The sequence below is a fragment of the Melanostigma gelatinosum genome (assembly GCF_949748355.1).
Source record: "Melanostigma gelatinosum genome assembly, chromosome: 10".
NCBI classification, from domain to species: Eukaryota; Metazoa; Chordata; class Actinopteri; order Perciformes; family Zoarcidae; genus Melanostigma; species Melanostigma gelatinosum.
In genome coordinates, this window is record NC_136643.1 from 23,742,601 (window position 1) to 23,767,763 (window position 25,163).

General features: G+C 44.9%; 1 protein-coding gene across 5 annotated transcripts; it reads right to left on the reverse strand.

The window, feature by feature from the left end:
• Nucleotides 1-2,573: 2,573 nt before the first annotated feature.
• Nucleotides 2,574-24,634, reverse strand: pikfyve (phosphoinositide kinase, FYVE finger containing). Of its 5 annotated transcripts, none has more exons than XM_079277550.1 (44): nt 24,525-24,634; nt 22,890-23,089; nt 20,670-20,837; nt 19,249-19,355; nt 18,874-19,045; nt 17,978-18,185; nt 16,681-16,707; nt 16,404-16,493; nt 16,148-16,304; nt 15,795-15,952; nt 14,583-14,694; nt 14,240-14,387; nt 13,343-13,507; nt 13,190-13,252; nt 12,964-13,093; nt 12,561-12,741; nt 12,339-12,413; nt 12,117-12,224; nt 11,879-12,019; nt 11,597-11,723; nt 10,633-11,486; nt 9,878-10,273; nt 9,345-9,434; nt 8,672-8,772; nt 8,514-8,585; nt 8,200-8,371; nt 7,923-8,101; nt 7,477-7,590; nt 7,242-7,350; nt 6,972-7,126; nt 6,735-6,831; nt 6,398-6,455; nt 6,157-6,285; nt 5,940-6,060; nt 5,706-5,801; nt 5,528-5,608; nt 5,280-5,374; nt 5,129-5,188; nt 4,808-4,984; nt 3,920-4,023; nt 3,708-3,836; nt 3,333-3,594; nt 3,172-3,246; nt 2,574-3,077 (listed from the first exon to the last, which is right to left on the reverse strand). In XM_079277550.1, exons 2-44 carry the CDS (start codon nt 23,071-23,073, stop codon nt 2,962-2,964), a joined length of 6,363 nt encoding a protein of 2,120 aa, XP_079133676.1. In that variant the 5' UTR covers nt 23,074-23,089; nt 24,525-24,634; the 3' UTR covers nt 2,574-2,961. The 5 variants fall into 5 exon arrangements, with proteins under 5 accessions (XP_079133676.1, XP_079133675.1, XP_079133677.1 ...); XM_079277549.1 differs by having other exon boundaries at nt 19,249-19,358; XM_079277551.1 differs by lacking the exon at nt 16,681-16,707 and having other exon boundaries at nt 19,249-19,358.
• Nucleotides 24,635-25,163: the final 529 nt, after the last annotated feature.

Sequence of the window (25,163 nt, forward strand, 5' to 3'; positions counted from 1 at the left end):
GTCCAGTGCCTTGATGTTGATTCAACTTCTTTCATTAATGTTCTTAAAGAATCAGCTCACCTGAATAACTGAACCCTGGTGGTGTTGAGCCGTGCGGGTTTGTCCGGGTTTTCAGATATTTGCCTTCAATTGACAAACAGTCGAGAGGCAGGAAACGTGGGGAAAGAGAGGAGGGATGACATGCAACACGGGTACATTGTGGGTTATAGAGTTGCACCTCAGACTCCTTCAAAGATAAAGTACATTTGCAGAAAAGATTTCCCAAATTCAGTGATCAAAAGCTCCAGAAGAGCGACTAAATGAACCGCTGTAAAGAACTCTAACGTGGACAGAAAGTCCTTTAAGTGCAAGAAAAAAAAAAACCATCCTCAATTTCATAACAGTTGGGATAACTTCCCTCTGCTGAAGAAGTTCATGTGATGTGATTGAAAGCTCCAGAAGAGCCACTCAATGGACCGTGAAGTGACGATGTTTTGTCGGTTATTTAGAAAAATCGCCGGAGCGCACTGTGCACACGTTACTTTTTAAAGAATTTATTGTACTCCAGCTGAAAGTATTCGTCGATTTGTCAATCAACATAAAATAAATCGGCAACTGTTTTTAAAAATATATTAATATTTAAAGTTTAATATTTTTCCTTCATTAAACTAAAGCTTTGGGTTTTGGACTGTTGGTCAAAAAACAATCAATTTGAATATGTTCACTAATATATTTTACATTTTGTTGCTATTTTCAAATAAATGTAATTTTCTAAAGCAGAGATTAAATAACATGTTCATCAATAATGAAAATGATTATGAATTGCAGGCCTGTGTGTTTGTAGTGTCTCCAGTGCAAAGTGTTCTCAGGTCTGTGGAGCATTCAGGACATCGTTGTTGTGTAAAGACGATCGGTTTTGAGTTTTGATTCATTTTTAATACTCATGAGCGCCAAACATTGAGCGCGGAGGCAGAAATCTCAAAACGTGGACGAATACAAACCAAAAGTACTCGCACGACCATCTGCCACGAGATGCCAAATGATTATTATTTGCAATTTTGGGTGAAATGATTCTTTAATGAGTCGAGCGTAATGTGGGCGGTTATGTTGCGTTGAATGACAGTTTGAGCGGGAACTCTGCACGAGGGACCGGTACGCAGGCTGGTGTTTGTTTGTTGAAATGACGTCTCACTCCACTGTTCGCTCTCCGTGACCTCCGCTGATATTCTGTATTCTTCTCGTCAACAAACCCCCGAAGACCAAAACCATCAATGTGCAAATCTGTTTATCAATACAAATGACCTACTTTGATTTTAAAAAGGGTTAAATAACTGAAATAAGTTTCTTCAGCAGCTGGGAACCGTAGTTTTTAGCAAAAGTCACTCGGAGGTAAATGTCTGTTCCTGGTAATGAATTAACATGTCTCACTGATTTGTTTTTAATAACAGTGAAGCTCTTTAGCGCTTTAGAGGATGCGATCTGAGGCTTTTATAATATTTGGTCTTTTCACGGGCTTTGTAGACGATAAGACGATAGAATATCTCCAGACTTGCTCTTTAAGTTGTGTGTTAGCGTTAGGTACTGATATGAAATTGATTTTGTACGTTATGTCGATGTTGAGCACGTAAAGCTTTGTATGAAGACGAATCTCCAGAGGACGTCTCCATTCTGAAGTGTGTATCGGAGTCATCGCTCCAGACTAAAAGTTGTGCATATTAATGAGCTTATTTTAAATTGAGAACCCTTTGTAGCTGCAGTCAGATTGAAATGGAGACGGCCGATGAGCACACACGTGTTAAGAAGCTCAGTGTGTTTCTGTCTGCCAGTATTATTATTCTTCTAACAGGAAATGAGCTTCACCAGTCCCGACAATCCGGTCACGTGTCTGATTTTCGTACCAGTTGCTGGTGCAGGACGACATGCTGAGGGCTGTTTGTCAGCGACCCGTTATTTTATAAAAATTGTACAATTATAAAAAAAAATTAAAAAAAAAAGTTTGAAGTTATTATTTTATTTTTCTCTTTCAGGCGATTAGTTTCATTCTTCAGTGTGAAACATCAACATGCTATATACTACGACTGATATACATGTTCATGACATGGTACACTGACTTTTAAAGATTATTTCATAGCATACGATAACATTTTTTTGCATCATACTGTTTAAGATAAACACTGACCCATCAGTTTCTGAAACACTCGAAGCCCATCACCAACAACCACGCCATGTTAGAAGTCACATGGATCACATTCTGATGCTTGGTTTGAACTTCAGCGGATCATCTTCAACACGTCCACATGCTTCAGTGCACTGAGTTGAGTGAGGTGAACCTGAAAGGATCCAGTCACCGAGCCGTGCATTGAGCCGTGCTGACTGTTTGCAGCTGCTGGAGGCAGCAGAGGACGTGGGTCACCTGTAGGTTCTCCTGTAGGTTCTCCTGTAGGTTCTTGAGGAACGGCATCTTCAGGCAGGACTGGAAGCTCGAAGTACACGACTCCACAGATCAGCCATTCACATCGCTGACATTCATTTCTTCCTCATTAACACCGAAAAACCCCACACAGACAACAGTTAATAATCTTTTAATAGTTACATAATCGCTGTACATTTACAAACATTAAATTACACGGTTTAATTTATAAACTAATCTAAACACTGAATGCTTTCAGTGGGTCCCCTTGAAACAGTTCAGACTCGTGGCGCGAATAAAACAAACCCTCCATGAAACACGTCAGGATAAATAATAATCTGATAATATTGAAAAGATAAAAAATGATCTGAATTGTCTCAATGATGCTACAGAGCGGCACTGCCTCTGTGGAATGGTGCTGTGTACTGGTTTACACACAGGCTTTAGTCCGCACAAACGTGTACAACGTCCAGTGTGCTTGTGTTGAACTTGCATCCTGAGGAGCGTGAGTACCTGTGTGTGTGTGTGTGTGTGTGTGTGTGTCTCGGTATTCCTGTACATGTACGCACTGCTCAGCAGTTGACGCCCAGGCCGGTCCAGTGGTCCGGTACCATGAGGAAGTATTTGTCCATGGCCTCGCAGAAGCGAGATCGGTACAGCTCCGGAGAGACCACGGTGGGCATCTTACCTGAACGAGACAACACGACATCAGAGACGGGAAACAACGTTCAGACTCACACAACCCCACTTTAAAGAGTCCACACTGTCCCTTTAACACTCACCTTGACCTCCCAGGATTCCGGTGGACTTGACGACCATCTCCAGCCTCTTGTCCCACGTAAATGTCCGGATATAATCTGCAGCAAAGAGTAGAAGGACAGGAGACATCACCAGATAAATACATCCAAACCAACACCTGGTGCTGACAGACGTCTCCTCTCACCTATGATCCCGACCACCAGCTGATCGGTGGCGTCGTCGCGCCCCACCAGCAGCGAGTAGTCGATGATGAGGTGGCTGGACAGGAAGTAGGCGTCGCTGTGTATGGCGGCCCGCAGGATGGCCTTGCAGTGGGAGCGGATGTACAGCGGGTTGTCGTGGATCAACTTCAGAAGGTTCTCGTCCAGCAGAACCACCTCGCAGCTTTCCTTCCCCGAGTCCGTCTTCACGTTGCGGTTCCTCAGGGAACCTTTGAGGTCAAACACCTGCAGAGGAAGACGTCACGGATCAGGACACGTTTAACAAACATGAACAGTCTGCATGTCGGGGACTGAGCTGCTTTCAAACTGTGTGTGTGTATATATATATATATACACACCTGAGCCATCTTGCGTCCGTAGAAGAGGTTCTCCATCACCAGCAGGTCCAGCTTCTTCTCCGTGTTGTTCTGAGAGTTCTTGTAACCGATCCTGTAAACACCCAGAATCTTGGCCAGCGCGGTGGGTCGCTGCGGTGCAGAAACAGGTTTTGTTATTCATTTAAACTCGGCTACTGGAGTCAAAACACAGAGCGTCTCTTCACGGAGCGTACCTTCTGCTGCACCGCTCCCGTGATGTAGGTGAAGTAGTGCGGTGCAAAGTCCAGGAAGGACTGGACCTCCAGTCTGGGCATCTGCTTCAGAATGAACCGGTCATCTGTGACAGGAGCAGACGGTTCCTGTTATCAACACGCTTCCAAGAGATGGACCAACACATTGCTGGTTATGATTTGTTGCCAATAATACAAAATAAGAGAAACTAGAATGAAAGCCTGCTGGTTTTACGCCTCCGCCAACCAGTCGAGCGACAGTTTCCATCCATGTCGGTCCACAATGTGGAACACGTGTTTTGTGAGGTCACGCATTCTAATCAGTTCATGCTCGACTCCGGGGTGGACTTCTGTGACAAGTTTGAGGAAACTGACGTATGTTTTGTACAACGTTTGAGAATAAAAAATCTAAACGCGCATTTCTGGATTATCGTCTTTGCATATTGCACATATTCTTTACAGTGTGGACGTTTGCTCTTTGGTTTAAACATTGCACAGCTGTTTTTATTTGAAATACAGATATTTTTCATGATAAATCCCTTTGTTTTCATGATTCCTGACTTTTACAGTCCTTCCTGTTTATTTGTATTTCTTGTTCCCCCAAAACACTAAAGGTACATTCCCTGTTTGTAAAAACTCACCTGGCAATAAACCTGATTCTGATTCTGGGTCGCGAAGAGTCACAAACACAAACCTGTCTCCAGCAAATACACTAAAATACAAATACGACACGTTTAAAGACAGCTCGTCTGTAGCGCTGTTGGTTTCTTCTAAAGTTTTGATTTTTGCCATTTTTACATTTAAAGCGATCTTTCTTTAAAGGACTTACCCACCCCATCGCATACAATCACATTTAACTGGTAACATCTATCGGAGGTGTATAAATACAACCTTCCGTTGCGTAGAACACAGCTCCGGACTTCCCCCCCCGAGCCTGCCAGTTGACGCAGTGGGACAGCGAGCGGATGAACTCCTCCTCGGTGCTCTCCATGATCTCCTCGCGCATCTTGTGGAACTCCTCGGCGTAGTAGATCCGACAGTAGAACTTGGCGTTGGCATCAGAGAATTCTACAAATGACCACAACAGACGAAGGTTCACGTCGCTCAGGTAAGTCCTGATTGTACATACTTTTACTTAACTGACAGTGTTTTAAAGGGCTGGTATTCGTACTTGCTCCACCACTGATCTCTGAGGTGAAGAACTGTACTCACGCAGCTCAACGTGTGGATTCAGGTTCTGCTTCTTCTGCTTATCTGCCAGGTCTGCATCCTCTGCACGAAACAGTGATAAAAGTGAATCGTTCCACATCTAGAGGTCTTAAATCCTCCGTGAATGAAGTCGATATTTGACCTGAACTCTTACTGAGGGGGTCCGTCTCCGTGCTGGCGCGGCTCTGCTGGGACGAGGCCGACTCACTGGGCCGGGCCGGGCTGCTCTTAGCCCGACTCTCCCCGGCACTGAAGAGGGAAACAGACAACAGAAGTTAGGGCAGCTCATCCTGTGTATTTAACATGCTCATTGTTCATCATTTGACACGATCAGCTGACCAGTTAAAAGTGAAATAAAGTACTCAACAAAGGCGCAGTACTTCAGTCACTGTGTGTTGGTACCTGATGACCTGCGGAGTCTCGTCTCCGCCTGCGTTGGACGTCTTGGACAGATCGTCCAGAGACGTTTTGTACTCCTTACAGCTGGGAGGAAAAACAAAACGACATCATGTTTGACATCAAAACGGACGTTGTTAAAGCTGCACTCTGAGCTGAGCCGGAGAGAGCCGGCGGGTGTCACCTGAGAGCGAAGGCGATGATGGAGCTGGGCTCTCGCTCACACACGGCGATGGGAACCCGCTCGTGTTCGTACATCAGGTAGTGTTTGTCCGGGTCGCTGTCAACAACAGAGCACATGACAGTCAGAGGCAAACAGCTGAAGCCTGTGACAAGCCTGAGTACAGCTCAGTTTCCTCCCAGTTTTTCAGCACTCTGAGACACTAAACCTGGCCTCGCACCACAGAGCATCACTCACAACGGGAACGGGATGGGGTTGTAGCTGTTGCCGGGCAGGAAGGTGGCGAGGATGGCTTTCATGGTGGATTTCTCCTTCACCTGGCTGTCAGTGGAGCCCAGCAAGTGTCCGTCAAACACATCTGACAAAGAATGTATACAGATGATACGGCTACAGTAAGCTACAGGAGATATGTATATGTGTGTGTGTGTGTGTGTGTGTGTGTGCGCTCACACACCTTCTGGGATGCTGACTGAGTCCTGCTCAGTGAAGGAGGGACCAGGAGTGAAAGGTTCAGCTCCAGGTTCTCCTGGTGACGGCAGCAAGGAGGAGGAGGTGGAGGGCAGGATGCACAGATGACGGTCCTCTGTCGGTGGAATAAATATGAATTATGATATAAACTACAGTCAGCTTCACCATCACTCTTCACTCAGTCACAATAAAACAGGACGGATTCAGGTCTGAGACAGAAAACTCACCTTTGTCACCATTCTGTACCACAGGTGAGGGGTTGCGGGGGGAGGAGTCCAGAGTACCCTGTTCAATAAATAAATAAATTAACACATTAATTCAACTTAAATGAGTTGAGCTGTGTTTACGTCAACGTCAGTAACTTGTTTGGGACTACAAATAACCAATAATAATTAGAAAAAGAAGTGTATTGGTGAAACATGACGTTTTGTGTGTTGGAGCATTTGGACCGACGTGCTCAGTACTGAGAGCGCTCACAGCTTTCACCTCACAGTCGCAATCAGGTTGCTGGTAAAACGCTGACGCGGTTGCTTCAGTGCACGTAAATGTAACGATGTTACCGACCTTGCTGTCGTCAGCGGCGGTCTGTCGGGGTCTGCCCGGGCTGGGAGGGACGGACAGACGCTTCCTGCCTTTCTCCTGCTGGAACAACTCCTGCAGCCTGGGGGGGACACAAACACACATATAGGAGTTGATTACAGGTAACGGCGTCTTCACTAACTACCGATGTGACTCTCGTGACACTGAATATCCTTTTTGCTCATGTGCAAGATGTTGCAGGACGTCAGCAGCGGCTCTGACCTGCTGTTCCAGGACTGCAGCATCTCACACAGACTCTGTTTCTTCATCACCAGCGACTCCAGAACCGCCTGCACCTGCTGAGGAGAATCCAGACAGCAGGCCTGAAGTCGCCCCTGTAGCTTTTCGATACAGCTCCGCAGCTCTGCCTCTTCCATCTACACACACACACACACACACACACACACACACAGAAGCGCCACTATGAGTCTACATGACGACCACTTAAAACCAGAGACATACCGACACACGGGGAAGGAAAAAACAACCGACGTCTTTCTGAGCAAAGAGGTCCTCCATCTTCTCCTCTCGCGTCTTACTGAAGGTGTCGGTCTTGAGGGAGGTGAGGCGGTCGTCTATGGCCAGGTACACCTGAGCCACTCTGAGGAGAGAGCGGAGGGAAACGGTGGACTGGTGCATGTGTTCAGGTGATGATCTCTAGTTCAGACTATTAGCCTCGGGGCTTGACGTGTCTAGATGAATGCAGACTGATGAGCTCCGTCTTTACTTTAGAGAGAAGTCCTTCAGGTCCTGCTGCAGGTTGGTCTTCGATGGTCCCAGGTTCCTGATGAAGATCTTGGGACGAGGAAGACAAATCTCCAACAGACGCACAGGAGTGTAGCTGAGAAGGAGCGAGACGGGAAAACGGTGTCAAGACTCGTTCAAGGATTCCACGAACACAACAGGAGCTTTTATTCAACTAAAAATAGTGTAAATCAATGTCAAATAATGTAAAATATCCTGCATTAATGCCGTCATCACTTTAAAGAGTTCATTGTAATTACTTTAGCTCCACTTATAATAATATTCCCTCCAGATTACGCCAGCGTATCTTTACATAAATAGTTCTTTGCTGCTATATTAATGCTTAAAACCTCATGTATTAAACCTGTAATAAGTCTTATTCGGCGGTGTATGAATGAAGGATAGAGGACACGGTGACAGCTGACCGACCTGAAGGAAGCCACCATCTGGTTGTAGGAGAAGTACTGGTGGTAGTCTTTGTGGATGGAGTGTCCGCAGGGCTCCGCGTTGGCCCTCCGGGTGTACTGGTGGCCGTAGAAGCGAAGCTCCAGGTATTTGGCGAAAGACATGGACCACGAGTCGTTGGACAGCGGCACCACTGGTGTCACCTTACAGTCAGAGGCGGCGTGTTGAGCGTAAGAGAGAGAAGTCGAGCCTGATAATCAGACCGAATGCTTCACATCGCTTCTCTGTTAGTATGACTGACCTGTTTGCAGATGCGGCACCAGGAGTAGTTGAGGATCGTGTGCTGATAACCGGGCACGGGGGAGTCCAGCTCCTTCAACACAATCTGCACACAGCCACTGCCGTGCACAAAGCGCCGGATGTGGTGCACCATGGGAGTCTCACAGAACATGCTGGGGCAATGGTAAGACGGCCTGGAGTAAACATCCACGCACACACAGCTTCATGAAGCACACTGGGAGCCTTACGTACTGTGAGAACTGTTACAAGCTACATGATAAGTTTCTCTGTTTACATTCACAACAACACATTTAGTTCACTGTTGTTTTATCTTACCGGAAACAGTATCGCTCCAGGAACACACCGAGGGAGAGGTCATTCTTGCCGTAGAAGTCCATTGTGACAATCCTGCTGACAACAAACAAAATGGCTACAAAGTCATCCAAAACAAGGACAGATTCTTTCTGAATGCTCTGCACATGAACAGGGTTTACCATGGGCTGACGCAGGGGTTGGGCGCGTTGCTGGACTCGGATGAGGAGCTGCTGAAGAGCACACACAGTCGCTGGTGGTTGACGGGGTTCAGACAGTCCAGCTGAGGACAACAACAACAAACACAGACGTGAGTGAAGTAAGATGAAAGAAGAGCCACGGGCGGCCATTAATAAACACACCGTACTCATAGTTTCCCTCATGAATGAACAATCAGGGCTGGGGGACGGCAGGCCGGACTGGCCATTGGGAACATCGGGAGAATTCCAGAGTTAAAAATGCAAAATTAAAAGGAAAAGCGAAAAACGATACAATCACTCAGAACTGTAGACCGCCAGCTTCAACCTGACGGTACGATCGCTGCCTGACATCACATGTGATGACGCGCATGCACATCCACACAATGTCTTTTTAGTGTTTGGAGTGAGCGTGAGCGGAGAAGAACTGGACAGCGTGGGGGAGGAGGAGGAGCGCGTTTAAAAGGGAGGAAAGCCCTGCAGGAAAGTGCAGCTAAATGCTGCAAAACTACGTTCACAAACAAGACATATTGTTAGCAGAAACTACCTTTCCTGAGTTAATTCTACCGGTTTAAAAAAAAAAAAAACGTCATAAATTGCATGCTCTGTTGTAAAGCAGGAGATGCATGTGCAGGGAGATAATACAGAAGATAAAGACCTGTGCACTCTTTTCTCTCAGGTGGAAGTAGCTCCAGTTACTCAGAGCAACCAGAGCTTCGTGATGATCAACACAAGTCCAGTCAGAGCTCTGAGGAAACGACAGGTGCAAAACAAACACTCCTCAATTATATATGTATCTATGTAGGAATAGTTATTCCTGTAGCTTCGTGGAACAGCAATTAACTGAAGACGCTGCGCCGTTTGAACTCGTTAGGAGGTTTTGTGTCACTGGTATTAACAGTAAACAGAAGAGTGACGGTTACTGTAAACACGGTCTGTCGTGGATGTGTGGAGATTGGCCTGAGCTGACATTCGTTTCCGAGGAGAAGAAGTGAAATGCAGAAGCCTGCTGTGAAGTCAGCGTGGGTGTAAACAATGCAGGTTTTGAAATGCTCCAAAATTTAAAAAAACAAATCTTTTCAAATGTGTTGTGATGAGGGGAATGATCCTCGTGGTGAGTTACACTGAATGTGATGATAGTTTGTGTTTACTTCTAAGCAGTTAATGAATCTTGGTCTCCACACTGCTCACCTTGGGGACCCAGCTCATCTCGGTCAGCTTGCTTGGCTTCTCCTCTTCGCTGTCGGCCCTCGCCGGTGGCTTCACCGCAGCGTCCAGCGCTTTGCTCTGCAGGCTGACGGGAGTCGCGGCGCTGAAGGGGTCGGCGGCCTCCCTCTGTCGGATACGGCCTCCCTTTGCCCTGTAGTCGGCCAGCATCTTGGCCAGTCCCTGGCTGCCGCTCAGCTGCTCTATGATGCGCGTGCTGGTAAGACTGTGGGAGGGCAGGACGTCGATGGGCTTCGGCTGAGGGCCGCCGTTGGTCTGTCCACTGACCAGAGCGGAGGGGGCGGAGTCTTTAAGGAGCAGCCGCTTTCTGCGTCCGTCCAGCTCCTTGTAGTCCTTGTTGAGGAGGGGAGAGAGGTAGACCTGGAAGACAGGGAGGACACAGATGAGCATGGTACAAGTCGGAAGGAATAAAGGAAACTCTGCCGAATAACACAGTCTGGAGCGATTAGCTGATAAATCAGCTGTTAAAGTCATCTTTTAAGTTAAAAAGCCTAAATCTACTACTTCTCTCGTTTCACATCACTGTAAAGTGAATATTTGGGGTTTTTGGACTGTTGGTCAGACAAAAGAAGACATTTAAAGACATCAGTCTTGCAGGAATTGGGATTTTCTGACATTTTATAGACGAAACAATTCATTGATTAATCAAGAAAATCATCGTTAGTCGCAGGTCTTATTCAGTATGTGAAGGCTAAACAGAAGAGAACAAAGCTAGGTACCTTCTCTGGGAAGTAATCCCTGCTGGGACAGTGCATGCCAGCAGGCATGAGGAGAAATGGTTCTTTAAATGTGAAGAAGGGGGAAATGCACAGGATGATGTCCTTGAGCTCCTGCTTGAAGACGGCAGAGGTGGACTTCAGGCGGTCGTCGGTTGAATCCACCTGCTCGGTCACAAACATCCCCGTGTCGTCCTGCAGGGGGTCTCGGAACGACCGAGTAGTGGCGGCACCTTCCCCGTCGTCCGTATCGTGTGAATCCCCCTTCACTAGGCTTCCCTCGTCCCCCGTCTCTCCCTCAGACGCCATGATGAGAGTATCCGAGTCCATCTCCAGGTCTTCCTCCATGAGGAACGGAGGCGGGACACACAGAGGCAGTGCAATGGAACTGGGAAATGGCGTGGAGGTCAGTGCCTCTATGTTAACAGCCGCCCTGTCTTGGGGAGGGGAGGACGAGTTGAGATACTGCTCGTCTTGGAGAGTGTCTATATCTCCATTTTTGGGTGACGTCTCAGTGGGAAGCCCTTCCTCCTCAGTTCGTCCTCCCGGTGCCGAGTCTTCGGGCACTACCGTTTCCTCCAGGCTCCTTCCATTTGTCTCCCCATCCGCCTCCTCCTCCTCCACGGACGTGCCCTCCAGCAGGCAGGGGAACGAGGTGCTCTGGGCCAAGCTGGGCGGCATGGCGAACTCGTCCATGAGGAAAGAGATCTCCAGCTGGGAGTGGTAGGCCACGCACACCATCAGCATTATGATCTCCTTCACCCGGGCCAGCTCGTACTCGGAGGCTCCTCGCAGCTTGATGGAGCATCCGAGATGAAGAGGGCAGCCCTCAAAGAACATCAGAGTCTTCACTTCATCTGGAGACAGAAACAGGAAGCATGGTTTACTCAACAGGGCGGTTTTTTTTGTTTTTTTTATCTCACAGCAATTTAAAGTGAGAGAAGTAGAGTGGAGGTGTGTCTCTCACCGTTGGCCAGGGTGAAGGGCTGCATGTAGAACTTGAGGCAGGTTCCCAGACGAGGTTTGGTGAGGAGCTGGTCCATGGACATCACCAGGTCTCCCTGGGTCATACGACTCACCCTGTCCAGGACTTGCTACAAATGAAAAAGGAGAAAACTGAAAAGTGATCCAGGACCGCTACGTACAGAAGTTGTTCTAACTTCTGGTGATTTTAATATTTGTTTTATGTGCTGATTATAAACAAACAGTGGCTAAAGCATCAGTTATAAAGCACTGATACTTCACCGACCGGTTTGACGTTGATGACCAGGGTGATGCCGTGCTCCAGCAGCATGTCCTGAGCAATACGAGACACGGTCCTCTCCACTAGCACCAGGGTTGGACGGACGTCGACTATCCGCTGCACATAGTTCTTCAAAAACTCTCGTTCCTGAGCGAGAGACGAAGAAAAATCTGGTCTTAGTTTCAAGCAAACGGGAGGCAAACGCAAAGCAGGCTACGAACGGTGGTGAGCGTGACCTACTGACCTGCAGCACGATGGGGTCGATGCAGGAAAACTTAGACTCCTCCCTGTACAGGTACTCTATGGAGCACTTCAGCAGCAGGATTTTGGGGTTCTTGATGTAGGAGTTCATCTGATTACAGGTCAGACAAGTATTATTTGAACTGCCAATATACTCCTGAATTTCTGGACATCACTGTTGATTTCAAAGAGACAATGAACGTGAAACAGGGGAACTTGATCCTACCTTCTTGTGGGCGACGTTCTTGGTGCATACGAAGCCGTTTACCACCTTCGAGTCAAACTTCCTGCCTCCAGAGATCTGAAATGAAGATTCAGTTGAACCACCTGAAGCAGACAGTCTAACCGGCTGATTTCATGCCTCATGCACAATTAAATGAACGCGTCTAACCTCTTAAAGAGTGACACGTGACTACGGTTTGACTGAGTCGACGAGACGGTGTCTGACCTTCTTGATGTGGACCAGCTGGCGGATGTCCATGTCGTCATCACAGTTGCGAACGTCGGGCCGCACCGTCTGGACCACCTGCCGGACCACGGGCACGATGATGTCCCGCCAGGACAGAGACAGGGACTCGCTGTAGAGCAGCTGCTGCAGCAGCGCCATCATGTGGCTGTGGTTGGCAGAGCTGAACAAAAGGGAGGCAGATGGTGAGACAAGAGGGGAAAATATCTTCGTTATGATTAGCAAAAAGTTGCTCTGTGGAAACCACATGCTGTTCAAAGAGCAGAGCACTCAACACGACAAGAATCAACTAGAACACATCTCGTCTCTGCAAACATCAGTCAGTGGACTTCTACCACGATGTATAATCCCACTGGACACAAACAGAGGCATCACGTCCACTCACAGCAGCCTCTCCATGGCCTTCTTCTCTCCGTTCTCCTCTCGGAGCTGATCCAGAGAGCTGTGGTGCCAACCCAGCGGAGTAAACAGCATCTCTCTAGCCTTCTCCTCCACGCGCCGGTTGAACAGAGACTCTGCAGGGACGTCAAGTCAGGAGCAGGTTGAGCTCAACTATTTAGGCAATTTAATGATTGTCTGATGAAGTCAATAAGGAAGTGCAGAGTTCCTACCTTTGATGAAGGCATCACTGATGACAATATTCTGTCCTCCATCCTCAGACAGAAGGAATTCAGCTACAGGAGGGAGAAGGAGGAAATGAGCAGCAACCACAAGAAGAAGTGTGACATATTTACATTAGATATTGTGTTTTCAGTAACATGTACCTTTCTGCTCAGCTGCAGAGGGCACATGCGGATGCTTGGACTGTTTCTTGATGTGGAAGTTGACGTTGTTTTGCTCCATGTTGAGGTTGATGGAGGCCGCTGAGTCGCTGTCCACCGTCGACTGGGAACTGCTGACAGATGTTCTCTTGCTGGGGCTGGCAGAGTCTGGACAGACAGACACGGGAGTGAGCTGCAGGATTTGACAGCGTAGTTGGCTGAGGTTTTGAACTATTAAGTATTGATTATTTTCTCCATTAAGCGACTGCTTGTTTGTAAATATTCTGAAAAAGTCACAATGTTTGTTTTGTCCAACCAACAGTAAACCTCAACATTATAAAAAAGGAAAAGCAGCAAATCTCCACATCTGAGAAGCTGGAACGACGAAACGTTTGGCATCTTTGTATTGAAAATGAAGATTATTAAAACAGCTGCCATTTCATTTTCTGTCTATCGACGAATCGATGAACCAAGTAATTATTTCTGCTGTACTTGTACAAACTGTCGGGTACTTTAATTCACAACAAGACATATTTGCATGTTTATATACAAAAATCAATCTTCATTTGTAAAGTAAGTAAAGCTGTCAGATAAATGTAGTGAAGTAAAAAGAACAATATTTACCTCTGAATTGTTACTATAAAGTGGCATGAAAAGATAATACTCAAAGTATAAGTAAGTAAGTACAGTACTTAAGGACAGTACTTAAGTAAGTACAGTACTTAAGGACAGTTAAATACTTAAGTACAGTACTTAAGTAAGTACAGTACTTTAGTAAGGACAGTACTTAAGGAGAGTATTTCCACCACTGGAAACCAAACCAAAGCCACCTGTGCAAAGAGCACTGATCTCTAAGCCAACAAAAGGGTTTTGTTAAAGCGTTCGACGTGCGATACGTACTCGGCATGGCGTACTCGGTCTCATCTGCGAGCTGCTCTGTGTCGCTGTCATCAAACTTGATGTCCTTGAACCAGGACGGCTCTGAATGTCCCTCCACGGAGTTCACGCTGTCGCTGTCTGGAGACGGCGTCTCGGAGAACTCTGTACTCTGGAGACCAGAGAGAGAGACGCCGTCAGCACAATCGCTGAAGCTACAAGTGATATGTCCTCTGGTGTTATCAGAAGACCCCGTAGAATCAATCAATACCAACACATGAGCTGTGAAAATATGTTGCGGCAAATGTGAAACACATTTGGAACGATCTGTGATTTGAAATCACAGTGTGCACAGACGGGCTGTTACCTGGAGGGGGCGGTAGAGAGCATACTCGTCCCTGAACAGCTGGTCGTGGTGAGTGACACAGTCCAGCCAGCGACCGTCCACTAACGCCTGGCCGATGGCGATGGCCTGGGCCCTGCAACACAGGAGCATCAGGATATCGACGGAGGGCTGAACAGTGAAACACAAGATCAAGAGCAGCTTAAACAGGAAGTGCTTATGGCAGCAGGAGTGCATGAGACATAGAAAACAACAGTTATCTTCACATTGAATCTCTAGCTGCAGTTTGACACTCATGTTTGCACAATGTACGAGCATTTAGGTCAAGTTCATCTGTAAACACAGCACAAGAGACAGCACATTTATATTCAATAACCAAGAATCTATCACAGGAAAGAACGGAGTGATGCACGATGGACATGGAAGAAAAAGGAGCAGGAAAGGAGGAATAAGACAAAGCATGTTGGAGAGACATAGAAGAGATAGCTTCCTTATCCATGTATAAGAGGCCGAGTCAAAGAAAGATCCCCAACCCAATTGTTCTTTAAAGTCTCAACAGACAACTTTTCAACGACCCCTTTACTGTTGCTGCCGCTGTCACGAAGACAACTGGAACGCTTCCTCAGAACCAAACAACTCGGCAACTTTCTTGCCAGATTGAAGCCTTTTTAGAGCTTCCGAGCAACTTTATTTCCGAATAACGACAAATTTAGAGACTTATTCAGACCATCGGGGAAAAAGCAAGAAATATATTTGCATATTGCATAACCTGCATTAAGCTTTATGCAAATGACTGATGGCGACACCAATATGCAAATGAGCGTAGGGTGTCATCTGACATGTTCCACTGTCCACCAACTACTGGGGATAGTAACTGCGAAGAACTTACATTGACACTAAAGCGTGATCTTCTTCCTGTTTTAGTTGCACAATGGTTGACACACTTCCTTTTACAAAATTAAGTTGGTTAAAAAGAAAGACATAATGGACAGGATGTGATGTCATTCTCTGAAAAGGAAAGCAACACTTTGGCCAACACCAATCAAATATTTGTTCTCTTAATATGAATCTACGGACTGCTAACAATTAGCATAGCTTAGCACAAAGACTTGAAACAGTTAGCTCATCAGCTTTATATTTCATGGACGGATATGAAAGTGATATCAATCTTCCTTCCGAAGGCCCCTAACACGACGCAGTACAGAAAAATAACACGTTGGTCCGGTGGGATGCTACCTGGTGGAGATGGTGCCGCTCCTCAGCAGCCAGTTGACAAGCTCTTTTCCCACAATGCAGTTGGGGTAGGTCCTCAGCCAATATCGGTGGTCCTGGAACTCCATCCCTGTGCTGTTGTGGCAGATCTTCTTCCACAAGTCCTTCAGCTGCGAGGAGTCCTGCAGGATGAGGCGTGTCAGTATGTCATCACGAGTAATGTTTAATAACGCCAACGTTTCGGGTTGTTCCTCTTCTAGGATTGGATAAAAGAGGAATCAAACCTGCGATTAGGGTTGTCGTGGTAAAGGAATATTCATCGACGAGTTAAACAAGGCGATGCAAATCATTGAAAATGAAAGATTAAAAGCAGCCACCAGTAGGATCTTCCTCTCCTCCTCGCTGTGGTCCAGCTTGGAGCCGCTCTTGGTGCCCGACATGGCTTGGCTGGTCGGCGGGCTGACTGAGCTGTCGTAGGACGGCACCATGGAGGACCCGGGGCGGTCCAGAGACAGGTTGGTCACACTGGCAGATCTGTGGAGGAGACACGCAGACACCGGTTCACACTGCTTGGCTTCACTCGAGTGCGCCGAATCGAGCCGGGAGACATTGTTCTTCACGAGGGAACCAAACCTCTTCCTCGCGGGGGATTTGCCGACGTCTTCTTGTAGCGTCGTCAGTCTGGAGGTCAGGCCACTGTTCTGCTGCTCCTGGTGAATCATACTGATGAACACACACAGACTTAGATTCATCATCGTTCACTTTCTCTTTACACTTCCTCTGTCTAGTTTATGATCACTGCATTTGAACAAGAAGGCTATTTCGATTACAGAGCTGGAAAGCTTTTACTTACAGACGGCTAAAGCTCGGACAGATGTGAAAAAGTAATGAAACAAACAGCAAGACTCACTTCTTTCTCATCCCAATAGGAGTTTTTCTACGCCGGGAGAGAGAGAGAGGAAACTGATTTTCTTTGAGGCAGGTTGATAAGAGAAAATAAGCACGAAGCACACCGATTATAAAGAAAACACAGCAGCAAAACCAGACATGCACCAACATCAGATATCAGGCCGATACTCAAAACAGCTGGATCGGATATCTGCGACAGTGGGGCCTATCTATTCAGTCCAATTCTATGTTTATATACTGTAATTTGAATTCCTGTTTAAGTTTTGACCAATATGTTGCTGCAATAAAAGGGTTTACACTTGAATTGTGATTTCTGTTAATTTAACAATTCAGTAAATGTATATTCACGTGTTTATTTGTCACATTGTGCTTTGCAAAGTTAGTAAAGCAATGTTTACGCCCGATGTCCCCAGTCTCTCTTCAAACACACAGCTTATTAAACTCAGGTATCTGATCGGTACTCGGTATCGGCCGATACCCCAAAGCTCAGGCATCGCTGTCGGGACTGACAAAGGCAAAAGCGCTGCATAACGAAGCCAAACAAGCACGAGGTTATAAAACGCATGCATTCTTCGACTATCCTCGAAACAAAGAGGTCTTTAAACATTCACTTAACAAAAGCAAAAGCAAAAGTAACTTGAAGAGGAGGATTAGACCGCTCCTCGTGCTTTACTGAAGCTTCCTCAAACTTCTTTGATGTTCTTCACCACTTACAAACAGTTGATTGGTCCGTCAGGTCACATGCTGCAAAGCATCTTTACAGCTCACTGTGCTGTTAATTCCTCTCAGTCAGGGCTAACTGATACAGATACAGCAAACCTAACATGATTCCGTTTCATGAGTCTTGACCATGCACAGGGTACAGTATGTACAAAGCACGCACACACACACACGGATGTCTTAAACAAAAGAAAATCAAGACCGAAAATGAGCAAGCAGAGATGGAGGAGGCTGGAAAACGAGGGCAGTGCGTTTCATGAGCAAAATCACAACACGGCAAAGAAACCAATCTGAGCAACAGAAAACAAGATGTGAAATACACAGTCAGGATTTGGGTTGTAGGCTTTCGGACTGTTTCCCTGCATGCAACCAAAGCCCGCTCCAACGTGGTTGGTCTTCACTACAAACGGGTAGGTACACGGCAGGGATGGGACTGGAGGTGCAGTCCAGGTGCGGCTGAATGAGGCATGAAATCAGAGCGGACACTGAGGGCATCGTGCAGCCTTCTCTCTGATTGTATTTGGGCACCAGCGTGTGTGTGTGTCTGTGTGTGTGTGTGTGCGTGCGTGTGAGATCACCTCTGCCAGGTCAGGTCTTCCTCGAGGAAGATATTCCTGCTGGACTTACGTCCACCCACAGGTGTCCGAGGCTCGCTGGGCTCCAACACACACACAGAGCAGGTGGAGTCGGACAGGGCGCTCAGGTCCTCTCCTATGGAGCACGAGTCGGCCGAGTGAGCGTAGCTCAGTGCTATCTTCCGGCAGTACGTACAGGCCCGCAGATCTCCTGGGTTCACAGAGACAAAGTACGAGAGACGACACAGAAAGACCAAAGAAGGACGAGTGTATTTACTGTTTTTTACTGCATGATGAAGTTAATCAGACTGTGTTACGATACTCTCAAAACTACTGTACATTCTCATTAGGTTAGCAGGCTGTTATTTGAGCCAGGCTAACATTAGAGACAGACCTTTATTATGAATTCGATAAGAACAGAACAGCCTTGTTTTCTTTGCTTGTACTGCCTACTAGCTAACTGAGCAGGGCTGCAGCTGCATTAGCTGTGCAAGAGGATGTGGCCTGTGGGGACCCTGAGCATCAGAAGCTGGCGTGCAATGCATCCTGGTACATGTAGGCACCGTCTGCACAGCTCTGTGCACAGGATAACTCTGTTTTCTTGGTTAATATAGCAGCCCCGAAGAGTTAATTGTTTCAATAGACTACATTTACCATCTACACTGATTGGACATCCACATAAAAAGGTGGTTCATTTTCCTTATAACACACATTCACCCACAGTGACTGAAATAGGACAATAACCCTTTAGATTATACTGTTGAAATGATATAATTAAAGCGATGGAAATGAACATTATGCTTGGTTGGCATGCCCATTATAACAAGCACCTGGAGTTTATCTAAGCTGCCTGTGTTATTTGGCTTTTATTTTGAAAATATGGCAATTATGACACCTACCCGTGTAGCCCATGAACTTTCCGGGGATTTCCTGGTTGCAGCAGCGGCTGCAGAAGATCTGGCCGCACAGACGGCAGTGGTGGCGGCGGCGGAAGGTTGTGAACTTCTCGTTGCAGTCGTAACACTCTTTACACTGGCTGTCCGGCATCCAGTACTGCTTCAGATCGCTGTCCTGCAGGCGGACAACAACCACAGCACATGGCATTAACCCACAGGGAGAAAACGGCATGGGTGCAGCTCGTGGCATATATACATTTATATACATCATATATAATATATATACATTTAAAATGTTCTCAGGTCGACACATAATCCATTTAAGACACGACGAGATGAAGCAAAGACGGTGTGAAGGTGTGGATTGTGTGTGAATACCTGGCTCTTTCCCTCCATTATTTCCTTCAGCCTCTTCAGTGCAGTGCGGAGTTGCACAGCTGTGCGAGGGTCATGATTACTGAGAGGAGTATCTGACTTCCTGCTGCCTTCTAAAACAACGCATGTAGACAGAAACACACAGAACTCCAAATAAGCACCAGAACTGAAATGAAGTTAATGAATTCTGTACAATCCACGCTGCTGCATTGTCAAATATGCCTGTTTAAAAAAAACATTTCATGTAAGGTGATAATAATTCAATTCCTCTTCCTCACAGTGCATTTAAACATACGTGACAAACATTTGACAATGCACTTCAACACCTTATGCAAATGTGTATAAAACAACACGTCAATAAAAAGAACAAAAGCATGTTGAAGAAAGCAGTTCATTCATTAGAAACATTATTCCACTCATCTTGATTAGTACGCGAGTGTGAAACATTAGAGCAAACCAAAGACTGACAGGAAGCGCTTCATTAAAAATGCAAATATCAAAACACACTGGCATGCACTCAGACACACACACACACACACAACAGTTTGTGTCTTGTGTTGACGTCAAAATAAAAGTGTCTTTAGTGAAACCACACGGTGCAGAGGAGCCCTCACCTGGCCAATCCACTGCAATCAGAAAAGACATGAGAGCGGACGTTACAACCTGTACATTCATTCATCATTCTCATCGTATCTGGTTTGTTTTGTCTCACAAGTCTGCTCTTTTCCTCTGCAGGCTCATCAATAAAATACTGCGGTAAAGATACAAAATAGATACAAAATATAAAATGTGGTGTGTTGGTTAAGTGCCGCTGTTCTTTCCTTTCCTTTGTCAGCTAGATGTCCTGAGCTGTTTGATCAGAAGGTTATCAGGCGTTGTGTCGCCGTTTCTTGACACATGCTTGTGTTGTTTAGACTAAATAAGGTGGCGCACACCTCCATCGGTCACCTTGTTTGTTCGGTGTAGTTAAAGTGGTTGAGGACTGAACTTTAGGATAAAGTGCATGAATAAAACTCTTCACTTCGGTCCTACCGTGCAGCTCTACAAGAGGACACGGTCCACGGTGTTATCAGTGGCCCCTGATTAGTTTACACATTACTCTGAATGAACTAACAAAGAGTTTCAGAAGACAGATAATCAACCAAAGTGTGACGCAAGACAGAGGAAAGGTCCAGGTTTCTCAAAGTTATGTTTCAGAACAGCGTTGAGAAAACCAGAATGAATAAAAATAAATGTCCTGTTGAATGAATCCTCCGATCTAATCACAGAATATGAATCTGTACGACTGCGTGAATTTGCCAGTGGAAGAAAATGGCACACAATAGTTTACACTGGACTTTAAGTGTATGAAATGTAGTCATGGCTATTGTTTTGGAAGATTGACTAATTACTATTTTGTGCGTGTGTGTGTGTGTGTGTTTTACCGGAGGCAGTCGAGGTACGTCGGAGGAGGTCTGGGTGCTGTTTTCGGTGCGACCTGGAGATGTAGAGGGACTGGGTTGGACTTGAGGACCAGCTCCTCCTCTCTGATTGAGTAGAAGGGGACGGCACATCTGGCTTCTCTGAAACCGTTGAAGGAGGACGTCCATCCTCTACACACACACACACACACACACACACACACACACACACACACACACAAGAGGAAATGAAGAAGAAAATGTAGTCCAGACAGAAAACAACAAAGTTAATGTGGTATGCGTTCACTGTAATTTAATTAATATAATTTTCACTCACTCAATACTTCTTAGATAAATATGTTTTAAAGCTTGGGTGGGTCAAGTATTTTAGAAACAGGTTTTGTTATATTTGTCTTTTTCTCCAGATAAATAAATGAAATGCTTTGACAAAAGAAAAAAAGAAGAACATCTGGCAGACAGCTGTGAGTACAAACAATAACCATGTTGGTTGTTTAGGTTCATAATGATAATTTTGGGGGCGTGGCTTTGGAGGGGGGGGGGGGGGGTCCTGAATGGATGAGCTGTCAGTGTTGCTGACTCAGCGAGTTTCTTGATAGATTTAGCGACCTTTGGAGCTAGCGCTGCTTGCTAAAAGCTCGCTCGCTGGTTTCTTCGATGTTACCGACACAAGCGTTACGTTTATTTGCTCTAACCAAACAGGAATTCACCGCTCAACTATCTCTGAATAGAAAAATAAACACTGCAGCGAGGTTCAGTATATACATCATGATACAACTTCAAGTATCAGTCGTTATACAAAGGTTTTTGTCTCTGTGGTGGGTTTTTATAAGCAGTCCACTTTTCCTATTTTACATTGAACTCCAATTGTTGAATTCTGAGAGACTTTTCCACATCGAGCATCTCTTCAACAACGCTGAAGTTAAGAGAATAGAAAACGTTCGCTTGTTCTGGATTCTCAAATGAGGAGAATATCCTGCAGCTTTCTTCCTTACAAATTATATATTAAACAATTAAATTGTTTTTGACAAAATAAGCTATTTAAAATGTGATGGAAATGTTTTTGTTTTAATCTTTTCAAAACCTTTTTGATACTGAAAGAGAAAGCAGCACTCCTTGTAATCTCCTCTGTCATAAATGTCAGTGAGCTGCCTGGAGGAAGAGGAGGAGTGTTGTTCAGTTACAGGACTTCAGAGGTGGGACTACAAACACACTAATCATGTGTTTCACTGCTTCCTGGAAGGCAATTTCAGTCACATGACCTCACAAGACTCTGGTTAGTTGCTGACTTCTGTAATTTGCTGTAGAATATTGCTCAGGATAGGTTTTAACATACTGTAACGAAGGATTTGTGTTTGTTACGAGTTGTATCCTGAAGTAAGTAAAAGGAATCGATACAAAACCAAATAAAGATGACAAACTGTTTGTGAGTCACTGAGCTGTTCCTGAACGAGATTAGCAAATGCAGCGCTGCCCTTTGACTTGACCCTTAGTAACATGATTCGGTTTAAATGTCATTGTTCATTGTTACTTTTCCACTTCCAAGCATTAGACATTAAGGTCAGAGGTCTTTTTGTACGTGAGATTTATATTTACCAAATTAAGTCAAACATGAAGCAATTTGAAAGTGAGGTGGAGCAAATAGCTACAATTCTTTTTCTTTGCAAAGATACATTCTGAAGTTCAGCTGAAGCTCATATGAAGGCAGCTTAGGCTGAACTTTAAAATCTGGCTTCCACTTCTCAGAGTGAAACTAATCTTTCCACAGACGTGAGACACGTGTTTGTAGACTCAGTGTGAAATCAGGATTTTAGCGAATAAATGTCCAGAAATATGCTTTGAAATCTAGAGAAAAGATTCCTTACGACTCCAGAACTTGATAATCATAGATTTCTGCATTGTCAAAGTCATCTCAAGGCCTGATCACCCATTGGTACATTACATAAAGATGTAAACAAATATAAGCTTAAAGAAGCTCCAACAGCTAATTAATTAATCTCCCATATTGTAGTGACTGTATAGTTATGACCCAACTGGAAGTAAGGCCAAGAATAACAACAGGAGTGACTAAATCCAGTTTTATCACCGTGTCAGACTTTGAAGATCCCTGAACTATATCATGCATTGTCTACACATCACAAAAGTACATCACTTTAGCAAAACACAACATTGGAGATATATAACGGGGCTTCATCATAACTTCCTCTAGATTATTGTGGGCCTGACCTTTGTTGTTGAAGCGAAACAGGTTGACAAAGGAGCTGTACGCGGAGCGCAGGGGGGGATCATCCTGCTCCGGAGTCAGTGGTTTGAAGTGGGTCAGGTGGGAGGGGCTGCTGGGCGAGGAGACCGGAGGCTCCACGCTCCAGTCCGTTGAGGATGAGGACGCGGACTTGTCATCAGCAGCCATGACACTGCTAGTCCTGCTGGAGATGTGACAACAGATATCTTGAGCATGTGTAACGGATCGACTTTCTTAATCAAATTGTAACAGAGACGATGAGCTCTAACCCTTTGAACATTAGATCATTGTCAGATTTTTCCCTCAACATGAATTTTGTTAGCTTGACATGTTTTTTTTAATCCACTCTGCTGCTACAATTTAAATCTGAACTACCGAATATTGAATCCCTGTATTGCAGTGTATGTGATGTACATTTACTAAAGTACTGTACTTAAGTATAGATTTGTACTTTACGTGAGCATTATCTTTCCACGCTACTTTCTACTTCTACTCCACTACATTTGTTCTTTTTACTCCACTTTAATTACTTTATAAATTTAGATTATTTCACACAGAACATATGAAGAGCTTTTAAAATATGTTATATAATAAATTAAACTACTACCGTACCTACGAGTATATTTATATACAAGTAGAGCTGAAATATTAGGTGATTAACTGATTTGTGGATTAACAGAAAATTTAAATCAGCTATTTTTTATACAAAAACAAATTCATAGTTGGTCACAAATGAGAGAATGTTTCTTGTACTTATTTGTTCTTTGGTTGGGCAAAACTTCAAACACTGTGAATCAATCGAAATCAATTACTCAAGAAAATAATCACTACTGAGGCTAAAGTAAAGGATCCGAATTCTTCCTCCACCATTGCTGGACTGTCCGACAGATGAACTCAGGGTATGACCGGCTGATCGATTAGTTAGAGCCGTTACTCTAATCTACATATCGTGTTAGCTTAACTGTGTATAGAACGGTAACAACCCTTCAAATCTCCTCCAGACTTACCCTTTGAAGAAAGCAACAGACTTTGAGTTTGCAACGCATGACATTTTAGATGATATGAAAGCAGAAGTAGCAGCATCACGTTCTCCTCCTCATCATGTGACCATAACAGGCAGTAGCATGACTGTTTCCTGGTCATTTGACAGCTTAGGGCCAAGCCCTCCACCTTATCGCAAAGTACACACGATGATGTACACTATCACTTCTAGTCTGCAGACAGATTACGACCACGCAGAGTTTCAATATTTCCCCCGGATGTCAAACTTAACCAGCAACTAGTTTATAAGCTAGCTACCAACTGTAAGATCAGCTGGCTAATTTAATTGCACTTTATATATAAATCAGCTAACGTGTCGTCGTGTTTAGAAGTTGCGACATTTACAGCATTTAGCAAAAACTGCCAAAAACCTAAACAAAACTAATATAGTGTAAGCTGACGTCAGCCGACTAGCTTGAAATGTACAGTAGTAAACGTTACATCTGTATTTAGCCAAGCCAGCTAATGTTAGCCTCGTATGCTAACTAGCCGGGTAGGCAGCAACAACACCTCTTTCTTGGAACAGTTGACGCATGAAATGTGATTAAACTGCTGTGGCAGCGAAACATGCGAATTACCCGTTCACTGTATGAATTTGACATCAATGTATGAAGCCGTCCGCGCTCGAAGAACATCTGTAAAACAGTTGAAGGGGGAAAAAAGCCGACTCCCGGGTACACGAGCAGACCTGACGAGTCGAGACATGATCTGAAAGCAACTGTTGTGATTGAGAGAAAGGCAAAAGAGGTCACACTCAGAACAATCGATTGGAACATTTTGTTCTCGTGATAGAATCATATTTTACTGAAGTAAAAGTAGCAAAACTATACTGTAAAAAGACTCTGTTGCAAGTAAAAATCATTAATCCAAAATATGAATTGTCTTAAATGATGATCTGACCACATAAATGGACTACGACACTATTCTTCTTATAGTTGCGTATTTCCATTGTATCCTACTTCATAATACGACTCCACTATATTTTGGAGGTAAATATTGTACTTTTTACTCAATTAATACACTATAAAATAAGATAATCCCTTATTAGTTCTGCAGTGAGATCAAAACAAGTATTATAAATAAGTAAATAAGTAACAAACAGTAAGGAATACTAACTAAGTAAAAATCCACAATAACTAAAATATATTTAAAAATATTATATATACAGACAGAATCATTTTTGTGTATTTCTTACATTTATTTAAACCATGTTATTT